Source organism: Pseudonaja textilis, chromosome 14 (assembly GCF_049901715.1).
Source record: "Pseudonaja textilis isolate UNSWEBS1 chromosome 14, rPseTex1.2, whole genome shotgun sequence".
NCBI lineage: Eukaryota > Metazoa > Chordata > Lepidosauria > Squamata > Elapidae > Pseudonaja > Pseudonaja textilis.
This window is the reverse complement of record NC_142003.1, coordinates 2,395,265-2,409,087: the sequence shown is the minus strand read 5'-3', so window position 1 is coordinate 2,409,087 and position 13,823 is coordinate 2,395,265. Positions and strand designations below refer to the sequence as shown.

The window sequence follows — 13,823 nt, the reverse complement described above, 5'->3', positions numbered from 1 at the left end:
AACATCATCAGTGCTGGAAGGGAGTTGGGTTTTGCTATTTAGTTATTTACCAGGGGCTTGTCCTGTTCAGGATGGATGTGGGGATGTTCTGGATGGCCCTGGATTAGGCTGTGGTTTACTGAGTTGGTAATTCCTGGATTGTTTACTGCTTGGCGTGAACCCTCCTATCAGTGCTGCTTTAGTTTGGAATGTGGGAAGCTGCAGAAAAGAGACTATTTGGGACTCTTTATTACTATTTATACAGTATTGTGTGTCAACTTCAATTATTTCCTTAAGCCTACAAAAAGCCATTTATTCTCTACTGGGTTTATTATTATTATTTTTGTAAATGTCATTTCTTTATTGCTACATTAAGTTACCTACTCTCTGAGCTTGCTTGTTTTCTTGCAAAGGTTTCGTTACCCTAACTAGGTAACATCATCAGTGCTAGAAGGGAGCACTGGAAACAGCAAACCGCACCCCCTTCTAGCACTGATGATGTTACCTAGCTTGGTGAACCCCAAGGACAACCCTGAGCTACAGTATATTCTCCTTTATGAGCCACGGCGGTGGCGCAGTCAGAGCGCAGTGTTGCAGGCTACTTCTGCTGGCTGCCTGCAAGCTGGCAGTTCGAATCTTACCAGGCTCAAGGTTGACTCAGCCTTCCGTCCTTTGGTGGGTAAAATGAGGACCCAGATTGTTGGGGACAAGAGGCTGTGACAATAAACCACTTAGAGAAGGATGTAAAAGCCCTGTGAAGCGGTATATAAGTCTTGAGCGCTAGTGCTATTGTCGGTCAGTTATCCATAACACAATGGTCCCATCAGTTTTCGATGTTCCATGCATTGAACGTTTTTTAACCATGATTCCTTCAACACACCACCAGTTGGTACCTCTACACCACATTCTGAAACACGACAGCTCAATGTGTGGTGTGAATTGGGACCCCTGAGTAAACCTTACAACAGACTTGCAAGTACTCTAGTTCAGGGGTCTCCAACCTTGGCAATTTTAAGCCTGGTGGACTTCAATTTCAAAGCTGGCTGGGGAATTCTGGGAGTTGAAGTCCTCCAGGCTTAAAGTTGCCACGGTTGGAGACCCCTGCTCTAGTTAGTAGCACACCCGCCCTAGGAGGTGAATCTTCGGGTGCAGCCCTCTTGAGCCCAAAGGTAAATCTTGAGCCAGGGTTTTATAGTTTTCCCAATTTGGGGAAATGTTTTCCAGCCCAATAACGAAACAGTAGTTCCTGTCATCAAGTTAACATGTATGTCACTTGGAGCGGTTTTAAAATTTCAGAATGATTTTAAAATGACAGCGCTTAGAATTAGCCATACTCCAAAGGGCCTGTTGAGAGCTTTGCTTAAGTATGATTTATGTATTGTCCTGCCTAAAACTAATGATAGGCTAATGTGAACATGGAGACCTAATCTTTCCCTCTGTAATCTAAATGTTGCTTGCTCCCCTCATTATGACAAAGGAGAAGCTTTGTCAGGAGTGCTATTATTGATGTAGAAAAATGCTTTCTGTTCTTATGATTCATTGGCTCAGTCAAAACAGGGAAACAGCGAATTTACTAACCCTTCTATTTATACATGAATCATTTTTTATTTTTTTTTGCATTTTGCATTTGGGGCATATTAAATGCCACATTCCTTGATTTTAATCGAAAGCCCAAGCAGCAAAAATCTCTTCAGAAAGTCCACTTTGGAATAACCTTGAAAGGTTGCATCTCCAGAAATTGCCACCCTAATGCAGAAGCTCAGGCAGGTATAAATAAAACAACATTTGTCTGCGTGCGTAATCGTTGTCCCTTTTCATATTTATAGCCTCAGTCGCCTACCCTGCTAAACCCATGCTTGTTTAACAAGATTTATTTAGTAAACCAAAGTTGGCTTTGTTTTCCCTACATTGTAAGTGAAAATCAGACAAACTATATATTGATATTTACAGTGCTGGGGTACAAATTTTCACATTCTCATTTTTGCAGCCGTTGAAAACCTCTGCATGCATATCTGCCTGTTTGACTGAACAAGTTATCTTAAAACTTCTTTTTTCCTTGTGTAGGAAATATATATATAAAAGCGAAATACCACTAATGCGTCATCACAAAATCTCCAAAATTGTAAAGCCTACAAACTTGAAATTTGGGACATATCTTCCTCTTGGCTTCAGGGGCTCACTAAGAAAAGATTTTTCGGAATGACCATCAGAGCATTTATAGAGTATTTCCTATATTATTATTATTATTAACACGCTCGGATGCTAAGGAGTTAGACTCCCCCCTCCCCACCTGAAAAAAAGAAATCTCTTCCAAATGCAAAATACAAGCAGAAGAGAGGAGATTCAGTTTCACTTTCACAGCACCAAGCAGCTTTAGTGCAGAACAGTTGAGCTAAGCCACGCCCAGGCTCCTTGCTGTCTCCTCCTTGCTCACACAGCAAATACTGTTTCAGTTTCCAAACAGCCGTCAACTCTCTAACACACTGACAGGACGCTAGCTAGGTGAATACCGATGGATGCTGGTAGGCAGAGGCAGAATTTTTAATACTGTCTCTTTAAGGGAATGCTAAAATTGTAATTGGATGTGATTCCTCAAACGGCCATATGATAGAGCCAGAAACCTGGGTTGTTCTGTTGCTGAGAATGTTGCCGTTCCTGCATTTCCCTATTTTCACTGTTGCTGATCATAGTTCTTCTTGGATTTGATGTAAGTCTGTTACTGAACTGTTTATGGTACTGGGCTTTGTTTTTGGATTATCCCTGGACTGAATACTGACTGCCTTAACCGTGTATGACTTGAACTGTTTGTTGGACTTTGCTTAACCGTTTACTGGAAGTAAAAAAAACCTACATTTTACTATACAGTGTATCTGTGTGCTGGTTGTCTGTTATTCATCACCACTCTCACTACGTCTCCCTGTGTGCGCTTGTTCTCCTAACAGGGAATTACCTCAACACATACATTTTAAACTAATTAACCAATGCAATGAAGCTTCTAAGGACTTAAGTCCGTTCCTTTCAATCCCCTGGTGACTTCGGAACGGTCACACAATAAACTCTTGTAAGTTGAGACCTGGCTCTATCCATCAGTGAGACAGAAACCTTCTGTGGGAATCCTTTGAAGCCTTCGGTTCAACAGAGGGCAGTGCTGCACTGGGTATAAAAAAAACCCAGATGCTTCGGGGCTCCGAGCATGAATTCCCCCCCTCCCCCCCCCCTCATTTGCAGTGGGGAAAGGCGAGGATAATTTGGGCCTGCCGGAGTTTCTGGAGCCTGCGGGAACTGTGGCGGGCTTTTTTCCGCCGGCTGGAAACCTTTATCTGGATTAGCGGGGGAAAATAAAATAAAATAAATCAATTACCTTTTAATTCTCTGTCTGGTTCTTTGCCTGCAGGGGAGTTTGGCAAGTGGTTGTTTACAAGCTGCATATTTCAAATACAATATCGGATCATCAGCCACAGCTGACATCTCTCACCTTGCTCCTTGGTGGGTACATCAGCTATCAATAGCTGACACGGCTGATATTAAGCGGGAGGCTTTGTCTAGCCCGCCAAGGGGAGATGGTGGGAGATCTTAACAAAAGGAGCATCATCCAAGCAATGTTTGTACCAGCCACGGCTGGCGTTTGATAAGGCGATTCTGGTCTCTTCCTATCTGATGGGAGGCAATTAGTTTCGGAACAATTAGAATCTCTCTCTGTTTGTTTTCAAGGAGAGAGAGAGAGAGAGAGAGAGAGAGAGAAGTCTTCCTTAATGAGCAGTGGATTTGCCAAGCTTCTGGCAAAAGGTCTTTGGGAAAAAGAAAAAATAAAGAATTTTGAAGTGGTGTGCCTTTCTGTTTAGGAAATCCTTCCTTCCTTTCTTCTTTCCTCAATCCCTCCCTCTGTCATGCATTCCATCCTTCATATCTCTCTCTCCCTTCCTTCCTTCCTTCCTTCCTTCCTTCCTTCCTTCCTTCCTTCCTTCCTTCCTTCCTTCCTTCCTCCTCTCCCTTTCATGCTTTCCTTCATCTCTCTCCCTCCCTCCCTCCCTTCCTTCCTCCCTTCCTTCCTTCCTCCTCTCCCTTTCATACTTTCCTTCATCTCTCTCCCTCCCTCCCTCCCTCCCTCCCTCCCTTCCTTCCTTCCTTCTTCCTCTCCCTTTCATGCTTTCCTTCATCTCTCTCCCTTCCTTCCTTCCTTCCTTCCTTCCTTCCTCCTCTCCCTTTCATGCTTTCCTTCATCTCTCTCTCTCTTCCTTCCTTCCTTCCTTCCTTCCTTCCTTCCTTCCTTCCTTCCTTCCTTCCTTCCTTCTCTCCCTTTCATGCTTTCCTTCATCTCTCTCTCCTTCCTTCCTTCCTTCCTTCCTTCCTTCCTTCCTTCCTTCCTTCCTTCCTTCCTCCTCTCCCTTTCATGCTTTCCTTCATCTCTCTCTCTCTCCCTCCCTCCCTTCCTTCCTTCCTTCCTTCCTTCCTTCCTTCCTTCCTTCCTTCCTTCCTTTTTCATGCACCCCATCCTTCATCTCTCTCTCAGATCCTCCCTCCCTCCCCTCCCTTTCATGCTTTCCTTCATCTCTCTCTCTCTCCCTCCTTCCTTCCTTCCTTCCTTCCTCCTTCCTTCCTTCCTTCCTTCCTTCCTTTTTCATGCACCCCATCCTTCATCTCTCTCTCAGATCCTCCCTCCCTCCCCTCCCTTTCATACTTTCCTTCATCTCTCTCCCTCCCTCCCTCCCTCCCTCCCTCCCTTCCTTCCTTCCTTCTTCCTCTCCCTTTCATGCTTTCCTTCATCTCTCTCCCTTCCTTCCTTCCTTCCTTCCTTCCTTCCTCCTCTCCCTTTCATGCTTTCCTTCATCTCTCTCTCTCTTCCTTCCTTCCTTCCTTCCTTCCTTCCTTCCTTCCTTCCTTCCTTCCTTCCTTCTCTCCCTTTCATGCTTTCCTTCATCTCTCTCTCCCTTCCTTCCTTCCTTCCTTCCTTCCTTCCTTCCTTCCTTCCTTCCTTCCTTCCTTCCTCCTCTCCCTTTCATGCTTTCCTTCATCTCTCTCTCTCTCTCCCTCCCTCCCTTCCTTCCTTCCTTCCTTCCTTCCTTCCTTTTTCATGCACCCCATCCTTCATCTCTCTCTCAGATCCTCCCTCCCTCCCCTCCCTTTCATGCTTTCCTTCATCTCACTCAATTTCTTCCTTCCTTCCTACCTACCTACCTTCTCATTCCGTCCTCCTTCCCTTCTTCCTCCATTCCTCTTTCATGCTTTCCTTCACATCTCTCACTTTTTCCTCCCCCCTCCCTCCTTTCCCTTCTTGCCTCCCTCCCTTCTTCTTTCACCTCCCCCCCCCTCCCTCCTTTTCCTTCCTTCCTTTTATTTGTCCTTTTCCTCCCTCCATCTATCCACCCTGCACCCAAATTGTTTCAATATCCTATAGCTGTCATTTATACACCTCCCTCCTTATCACCTTGTAGCCATCCGGATCTTTAGAAGAAATAGAAGAAAAAGCTGCTGTGTTTTTTTTTAACCCTTTAGCCTGCTCATTCTTCTTTATCTCTCTCTTCCAATTATTCAGGAGTCCCGACGATGTCTCCCAGCACATAATTGGCCTTCAGCAACGGGAGCTGATCCTGAAAGAACAGAACACGGCCATCGCAAACAGGTAAAGGACTTTGTGTTTCAAACTGGGTTAATTGTCCCTCTGATGTTTATCCCCAGCTGCTGGTGCTGCTGCTGGGTTGGCTTTTCTGCCTAGTTGAGACAGAAAGGCGATGTTCTCTACTTCAGATCCTCACTGAGCTCCAGAAACCTGGTTTAGAAAGCCAAGCAATTGCCTCCCTCTGCTTTTTTCAGTTGGGAAAATGGGATTGGGCCGCGTCGATCTTGCCTGGGCTGGGCGTCATTCATGCTTCAGTGCAGTGGTGGCGTTCAAATAATCGAACCACTGGTTCTCTGCCCTAAGGATTCCTTCCAACAACCCGTTCACCAAACCGCTCGAAAAGTTAGCAACCGGTTCTCCCAAACCGGTGTGAACCGGCCGAATCCCACCACGGCTTCAATGGGAAGGTAACAATTCCCCACCACCCACCCAGGCATTTTAATTCCTGGTTTGTAATACAAAACGTTTGTCTTTAGTGCATTAATTGGCAGGAATAGCGTTAATTTAAATGTAAGAAAGGGAGAATTAAGTTTAAGAGGTTTTGTTTTTATTTCAAAGGGCTAATGAGTGCAGTGAATTAGAGAGAGAGGGAGGGAGAGAGAGAAAGGGAGAGAGAGAGAGAGAGAAGGAGGGAAAGAGTAAGAGAGAAAGAGGGGGAGGGAGAGAGAGGGAGAGAGGGGGGGAAAGGGAGAGAGAGAGAACGAAAACGAGTACTAACTCTCAGAAATTATAACTTTCAAGTTCTTCCCAGACACTGTCCTATTCAGCTTCTTAAATGCTAAGATCTCAGTTCCTCTGTAATGTTTTATTCTCTTTTAAGTGGCGACTGCCTGCCTATATTTGAACTATGGCTTTATTTCAAAATTCCCAGAGCAGCATCCGGAACCACTAAAAAGCAAATTTTTATTATGTGATACATAAAAGATCTGATGGTCAGAATTTTTTTAAAAAAAAAAAATCCATAAGACATTTACTTCCTTTCATGTGGAAACGACTTGAGAAAGGACAGGTGGTGGTTGCAAAGGCGGCATCCGGTCGGCTGCAACAATAAACCAGGTGGCCTGATCCGAGGTCCTGGCATTTCGTTCCTTCTAAATGTACAGTCCAAGGACGGTGTTCGTATCTGGTATGAGATGTAGGTGCTCGGCTTAATTTTAGCACCCTAGACTGGCTTTTAGGAGAGGGAGACCTGTTTGAGCCACGATGGCGCAGTGGTTAGAATGAGTATTGCAGGCTAAACTCTTGCCCACTGCTAGCAGTTCGATCCTGACCAGCTCAAGCTTGACTTGGCTTCCTGAGGTCAGTGAAATAAGGACCCAGATTGTTGGGGGGCAAGAGTTGACTCTGTAAACCACTTACAGAGAGCTGTAAAGCACTGTAAAGCGGTATATAAGTCTAACTGCTAAGTGGGAAGGAAGGAAGGAAGGAAGGAAGGAAGGTAGGTCCGTGGTGGCCCAGTGGTTAGAATGCAGCAAGCATTGCAGGCTGTTGACTTTGTAAACCGCTTAAAGAGGGCTGTGAAGCATTGAGAAGTGGTATATAAGTCTAAATGCTAAGTGGGAAGGAAGAAAGGAAGAAGGGAGGGAGGGAGGGAAGGGCCATGTTGGCCCAGTGGTTAGAATGCAGCATTGCAGGCTGACTCTGCCCGCTGCCAAGAGTTTGATCCTGACCGGCTGAAGGTTGACTCAGCCTTTCATCCTTCCCAAGGTCAGTGAAATGAGGAGCCAGATTGTTGGAGGCTAGAGGCTGACTTTGTAAACCACTTTAGAGAGGGCCGTAAAGCACCATGAAGCAGTAGATAAGTTTAAGTGCTATTGCTAGCGCCCAAAACGTCGCGCTCATTTTACCAAACGCGATCCATCAAACATCCTTTTCATTAAGTTTCAGCAGTGGGAGAATCCGTTTTATTTTTTTTTATTTTTTTTGGCGGGGTGTGTGTGTGTTAATGTGTGCTTCTAAAATACGTTTTTTTAGCATCTTAACCTCGGTACATTTCTCTTGGAAAGACCGTACTGTCTATGGTTTTCGTTTCATCCGTTGTTTAGGTTTAATCTTGAGGACGTTATGTCCTAAAAGTACATTCCATCTCGGAGCAAGAAACAGTAAAATTGACTGTGATATTCTGTAGATTTAGTGGTATTCCGCGGCTTACGACTCCGGAGGGGGAAAAGTGTAATTGAGCAACTACCGAAGCTCCATTGTGATGGCAACCATGCCCGTTTTATACCAGCAAGCAAACAGCATCATCTTAATTAATTCTGGGTTATTGCTGCTACCCCTTTCGGCCCTCCAGGTGGGAAGCGCGCACATTTCCTTTTATTATTTGGTGTCCACTGTGTGCAATCATAAGTGATTATAGCGAGATGAACTTGCAAAGATCTGCTCTACTTCTTCCAAAGACGTGTTAGGAGCTTCATAGCATGTTCTCGGCTGCTTTTGGGGTGGGTCTTTAAGGAGAACTTCACCTGAGGGTGGCATTTCCATGTAGGTTTCGGGATGCTACAGAAAACCAGTTTGGGTCGTCGATGCTCAGATTGCATGGTCATCCCATTGGGGTGGCCTGGTTTTTATTAAGTCCGAAGTGGCCTCTGTTTTGGCTTTGTGAAAATATCTCCTGACCCCTCACATGCCAGACATAAACTATTTCAACTCCTACCCTCAAAACGACGCTGTAGAGCGCTACACAGCAAAACCATTTGACACAAGGACAGTTTTTCCCCGAACGCCATCGCTCTGCTAAACAAATAATTCCCTCAATATTGTCCAACTATTGAACAAGACTGTATTACAGTAGTGGTAAGCTACCGGTTTGGCCCGGTGCAGACGGCTGTGGAATCCGACAGTGGGGAAGAATGGGGGCCAGCCAGGGAGTCTGGGGAGGGCTCGGACGAGGGTCCTGCGTCCGATGCAGAGATGGGGCCAGGACCATCTGGGAGTGGGGTGCTGACTCTGGAGCCTCCAGAGTCTGGAAGCAGTGAGGCAGAGGAGCAAGGGGAGACTGTTCCCAGTGCGCGTGTGCACAGAGCTGCTAGAAGGAAAGAGCAGCTGAGATAAAATGGGCAACTCAAGAGTAAGTCTGGGAAATGATTGCCCCTCCCCTAAGGTATAAAGGACAGGAAAAGGTGAAGAAACCTTTGCAGGAAGCAAAGTCGTTCACTCTGTTCGGATTCAACCTTGAAGCTCTGTCTGGACTTTGTACTTCAGTTGGTTTTTTATAGTTCATTTGGCACTTTTGTGGTTGGGAGGAATTCAAAGGAGAGAAAGGTGGGTGCTTATCTCGAGGGACTGTTTGGGACTCACTACAGGCTGGGAATGAACATAATTCCCAGCATTGAAATAAAACGAGTTGTTTGGACTAAGCGTGTGCGTAATTACGGTCTCGGAAACCTTGGTCAGAACAGAGTCGCTGACTGTCTTGAATTTTGATCACGTAGTCGAGGGGGATGATGCAATGGTCATAAGTTGGGGGAAAGTGTTCCAAATGTCCTTATTTAGACTTCCCACCCAGCCCTGTCCATCCATGGGAATATTGATAATAAACAGAGCTCTGCTTCCCGTTTCCCGCTGGGCCCTAGTTCGATTCCTCCCGCTTTGGACGGGGAATGGAATCAATACTATCCTCCAGCTCGGCTCCTTAAGTACATCTCTCTTCGCCTGCTTCAGAATTGAACTTTTTATCGAATTAAAAACAAAATACGCAGCTTACAGCGTTGGTGCCGCCCAGTTGGCATGCTTCGACCCATGCCAGCTGCCATTGTTAAAATAGGACTGTGATGGCGAACCTATGTCACGCATGCCGGAAGTGACACGCAGAGCCATTTCTGCCGGTCGTCTGGAAGAGATGCGCTGCACATACGCCTCCCGACAGTCAGCTGGTTGTCGGGTATCTGTTGCACATGTCCAGGAGGCCGTGTGCCTGTGCTGCATTATGGGTGCAGCCGCACATGCGCACACTTTTGGTACACGGCAACGAAAAGGTCAGTCTTCACTGAAATAGAAGATGCTTCCCGCATGAGGAATTGGATCGAAATGGCTCTAATTGGTCCCCTGTACTTGGATTATTCGGGCGTCCCTGGCGGTAGAGGAGATCCTGAATTAAGCCCAACGATTCAGAATAAGCCAGGCGGGGTTGGGAGCATCTTGGCTGGCTTGTTTATAAAGATGGGAATGTTGGTATGATTGGATAGAACAAAGATAGGTAATATAATAGTAAACATTATTAAACCGTAAAGGAGGTAATAACTGTATACTCTCATTAAGACTTAATTGTAAATGTGACACCAATAATGATAACAAATAAGGAACCGCAAACTGTCGATAATGGGATTGCCTTTTATTAATTTTTTTTTGTTTTCTCTATTTTTCTATGTTGTGTATGTGGTTGTTCGTTTATTTTAATTGTATATTCAATAAAGTTTGTTTTAATATGAAGATGGAGGTGGGGCTTTGAAAGTTCAGGTGCCGGGTGGTATTTTCTGGGCAAAAAGTGGCCAATGGCTTTGGAGCAGGCTCCCTTCCTCACGTTGCTCGTAATCCAGGTCAGATTAATTGGATTAGTTAATTTGGTTTGATTGGAGGTCCGGCTCTCACGTTAGATGGTCTCTCTGGTTCATGGAGGCCAGGAGCATCTTCACGGGGAAGGCCGGTCTCTTGGCTCGGGGAAAAGACAATAAATTGGGAAAGGAATTTTACCTTCAGAACTCCTTCCTCCCTCCCTCCGTCCCTCCCTCATGCTCTCCTTCATCTCTCTCTTACTTCCTCCTTTCTTCATTCCTTCCTCTCTCCCTGCCTCATACTCTCCATCTCTCTCATTCCTATCTCCTTCCCTCCTCCCTCCCTTTTTCATGCTTTCCTTCCGTCATCTCTCACTCAATTCCTTCTCGCCTTCCTTCCTTCCTAGCTACCTTTCTTTTTTCCCTCCCTCCCTCCCTCTTTCATGCTTTCCTTCATCTCAGTTAATTCCTTCCCTCCTTCCCTTTCTTTCTCTCTCTCTCTCTCTTCCTCCCTCCCTTTTTCTTTTCCTTCCTTCCTTCCTTCCTTCCTTCCTTCCTTCCTTCCTTCCTTCCTTCCCTCTCTCTCTTGCTTCCTCCCACCCTCTTTTTTTCTTTCTTTCTCTTCTCTTTTTCTCCTTCTTTCTCCCTCCCTCCCTCCCTCCCTCCTTCCTTCCTTCCTTCCTTCCTTCTTTCCTTCCCCTCTCTCTCTCTCTTGCTTCCTCCCTCCCTCTTTCTTTTTTTCTTTCTTTCTCTCCTCTCTTTCTTTCTTTCCTTCTTCTCCTCCCTCCCTCCCTCCCTCCCTTCCTTCCTTCCTTCCTCTCTCTCTGTGCGCGCACGCTTCCTCCCTCCCTCTTTCTTCTTTTTCTTTCTTTCTCTTTCTTTCTTTCTTTCTTTCTTTCTTTCTTTCTTTCTTTCTTTCTTTCTCTTTCCTTCTTTTCCCTCCCTCCCTCCCTCCCTCTTTATCTCTGGCTTTGTTTAGACACGAGCCTGGGAGTTCGCCTGTCTGGCAGGCGTTGCGTGGAAAGCCAGCCAGCAGCCTAATGACGGGGCTGTGAGCTATTTTGGCACAGTTGGAGTGGAAAGTTCTCTGCCTCTTTGCCGCCGTCGGCTTCCAGGCCGAGGATGCCCTGGCTCAGCTCCCGTGCAGCCCGTGCCGTCATTCTCTCCCTGCCTGGCCCCGCCCTTCATTTCACTGCCTGCCTTGCCGTAGCTAATAGCCACTTACTACAATTAGATGAATCACTATTAACTCTCAGGTGGCGATAGAAGAATTAGCCTCAGTGTAAACTCTCTGTGCTGGGGACAACATGGGTTTCCTTTTACAGACAGTCCTCGCTTAGCGACCGTAATTGCTACTGGTAATTCCATTACTAGTCCCAGGGGTCACTAAGGGGGAAAAAAAACTCCCAAGGAACTCGCTTTCCTTTCGGTCATTAAGTGAGTCACTTAAGTGGTCGTTCTGTAGCCGACTGCGGGACGCTGCAAGGTTTATAAATACGAAGATGGGTTGAAACTCTTTTCTTCATACAGCTCCAAACAGTCACTGAATGAGGCAAGGACGGTAAGCAAGGACTGCCTGTATGCAGGGATGATTCTGAGAACAGTGACTTGCAACCACCTCACACTTAAATGACCGACACAGTCACAAGATCAAAATTTGGGTGCCAAATAGTTGCATCTGTTCTTAAGTTAGTAACATGGTCGTTGAGTGAATCTGGCTTCCCCATCGACTCTGATCCATATGTATATCACGTGACCAGGGGGATGTTACAACAGTCATAAGTATGAAAAATGGTCATAAGCCCCTTTTTCAGTGCTGTGGGAACTTTAGACAGGTAACTCTTGACAGACTAGAATCCTGGGCCCTATCTGACAAAATGAAATTCAACGTAGAGGAAAGTAAAGTCTTATTACACTTAGGGAAGAAAAACCCAAAGGACACATACAGACTGGGTGAAACCAGGCTCAAGAGCAGGAACTGGGAGGGGGATCCCGGAGTCTGAGTGGACAACCAGCTAAATATGAGCCAGCCGTGTGCAGCAGCAGCCCAAAAAGCTAATGCAATCCTAGGTTGCATTAACAGAGGGATACAATCGAGATCAAGGGAGGTACTAATACCACTCTAGAAAGCCTTAGTAAGGCCACACCTAGAGTACTGCATCCAGTTTTGGTCACCACACTATAAAAAAGATGTTGAGACTCTAGAAAAAGTGCAGAGAAGAGCAACCAGGATGATTAGGGGACTGGAGGCTAAAACATACAACGGTTGCAGGAACTGGGCCTGGCTAGTCTAGGGAAGAGAAGGACCAGGGGAGACAGGATAGCGGTTTTCCAATATTTGAGGGGTTGCCACAGGGAGGAGGAAGGGGGTCAAGCTATTTTCCAAGGTACCTGAAGGCCAGACAAGGAACAATGGATGGAAACTGACCAAGGAGAGAGATTCAGTCTGGAAATAAGGAGAAACTTTCTGACAGGGAGAACAATCAACCCACGGAACGGAAGTTGCCTTCAGAAGTTGTGGGAGCTTCATCCCTGGAGGTTTTCAAGAAGAGACCGGACTCCCATCGGTTAGAAATGGTGTAGGATCCCCTGCTTGGGTGGGGGGTTGGACTAGATGACCTACAAGGTCCTTTCCAACTCTGTTAACGTAATCAGACGGTCACTAAGCAGTTGTAAGTCAAGAAGTACCTACATTTTAAAGCTGAAATGATCATTCCTCAGCCCAGTAGAAAACTTATCAAGCAGGAACTTGGTTTTTGGAAGGAACTGGGAGTTATATTAGAGTTTGCTCATCACCAGGCAGCTTTCCATCTATTTAAAGAGCAGCTATAAAATGCGATGATACCTTTAAAGTAAATTGTCTGAAAAGCCATCCAGGGTGCCAGAGCACAGACCTGACAAATTCCCCAGCTAATCAGTCATTAGCTCTTTTCTCAGGGCTGGTTGATCCCTGCCTGCCTGGTAGTTACCTGGTGGTAGGAGGCAGGTAATGACAGGTGTGCTCAAACGCGGCGGAGATGAAGGCACTTCACAGCCAGCCTGTCACCTGCCTTCTGCTCTGGAGGAGTTGGGGAACAAGCCACAGGGATGGCCACGCTTGCTCAGGGGTGTTGTCACCTGTTCTTGCCACCTGAGCCTAATGAACGTTTAGGATTATTGTGTCTTTGGTCGCAAGGATCCTGTCTTTGCTATGTCCCAATGCAATAAGTTTGAATGTGGACTTCCTGAGTCAAGCATGGATAGCGTTGTTCCATCTACCCATCCCCCATCCCAATCATCCACCCATGGATCTGTCCTTGATCTCTCCGTCCAGCCATCTCCATTGATCATCCCTCCATCCCTCATCATCCATCCCTCCATCCTCCTTCCACCCATCCATTCTCCAACCATCATCCATCTGTCTCCATTCATCAGTCCTTCATCGTCTTCCATCCCTTCATCTATCTATCCCTCCATCCACCTCCATCCCTCCATCCATCATTCATCCTCCCTCCCTCCATCCATCCATTCAGCATCCTCCATCCAGCCAACCCTCCATCAATCCATCCATCCATTTCTATATCCAACCATCCTTCATCCATCCATCATCTTCCATTCATCATCTTCCATCCAGCCATCCCTCCATCAATCTATCCATCCATCCTCCATTTCTACATCCATCCATCCATCCATCCATTCATCCTCCTTCATCCAGCCATCCCTCCATCCTCCATTTCTATATCCATCCATCCATC

The 13,823-nt window shown here is 46.1% G+C and overlaps 1 protein-coding gene across 7 annotated transcripts in view; it reads left to right on the top strand.

The window, feature by feature from the left end:
* The window catches only part of MAD1L1 (mitotic arrest deficient 1 like 1), a 280,226-nt gene that overhangs the window by 24,705 nt on the left and 241,698 nt on the right, over positions 1-13,823 (top strand). For all 7 annotated transcript variants that reach the window (XM_087912883.1, XM_087912886.1, XM_087912885.1 and 4 more), the window contains exon 10: positions 5,513-5,599. In XM_087912883.1, coding sequence (XP_087769009.1) covers positions 5,513-5,599 — 87 coding nt within the window. The remainder of the gene's footprint in view (positions 1-5,512; positions 5,600-13,823) is intronic.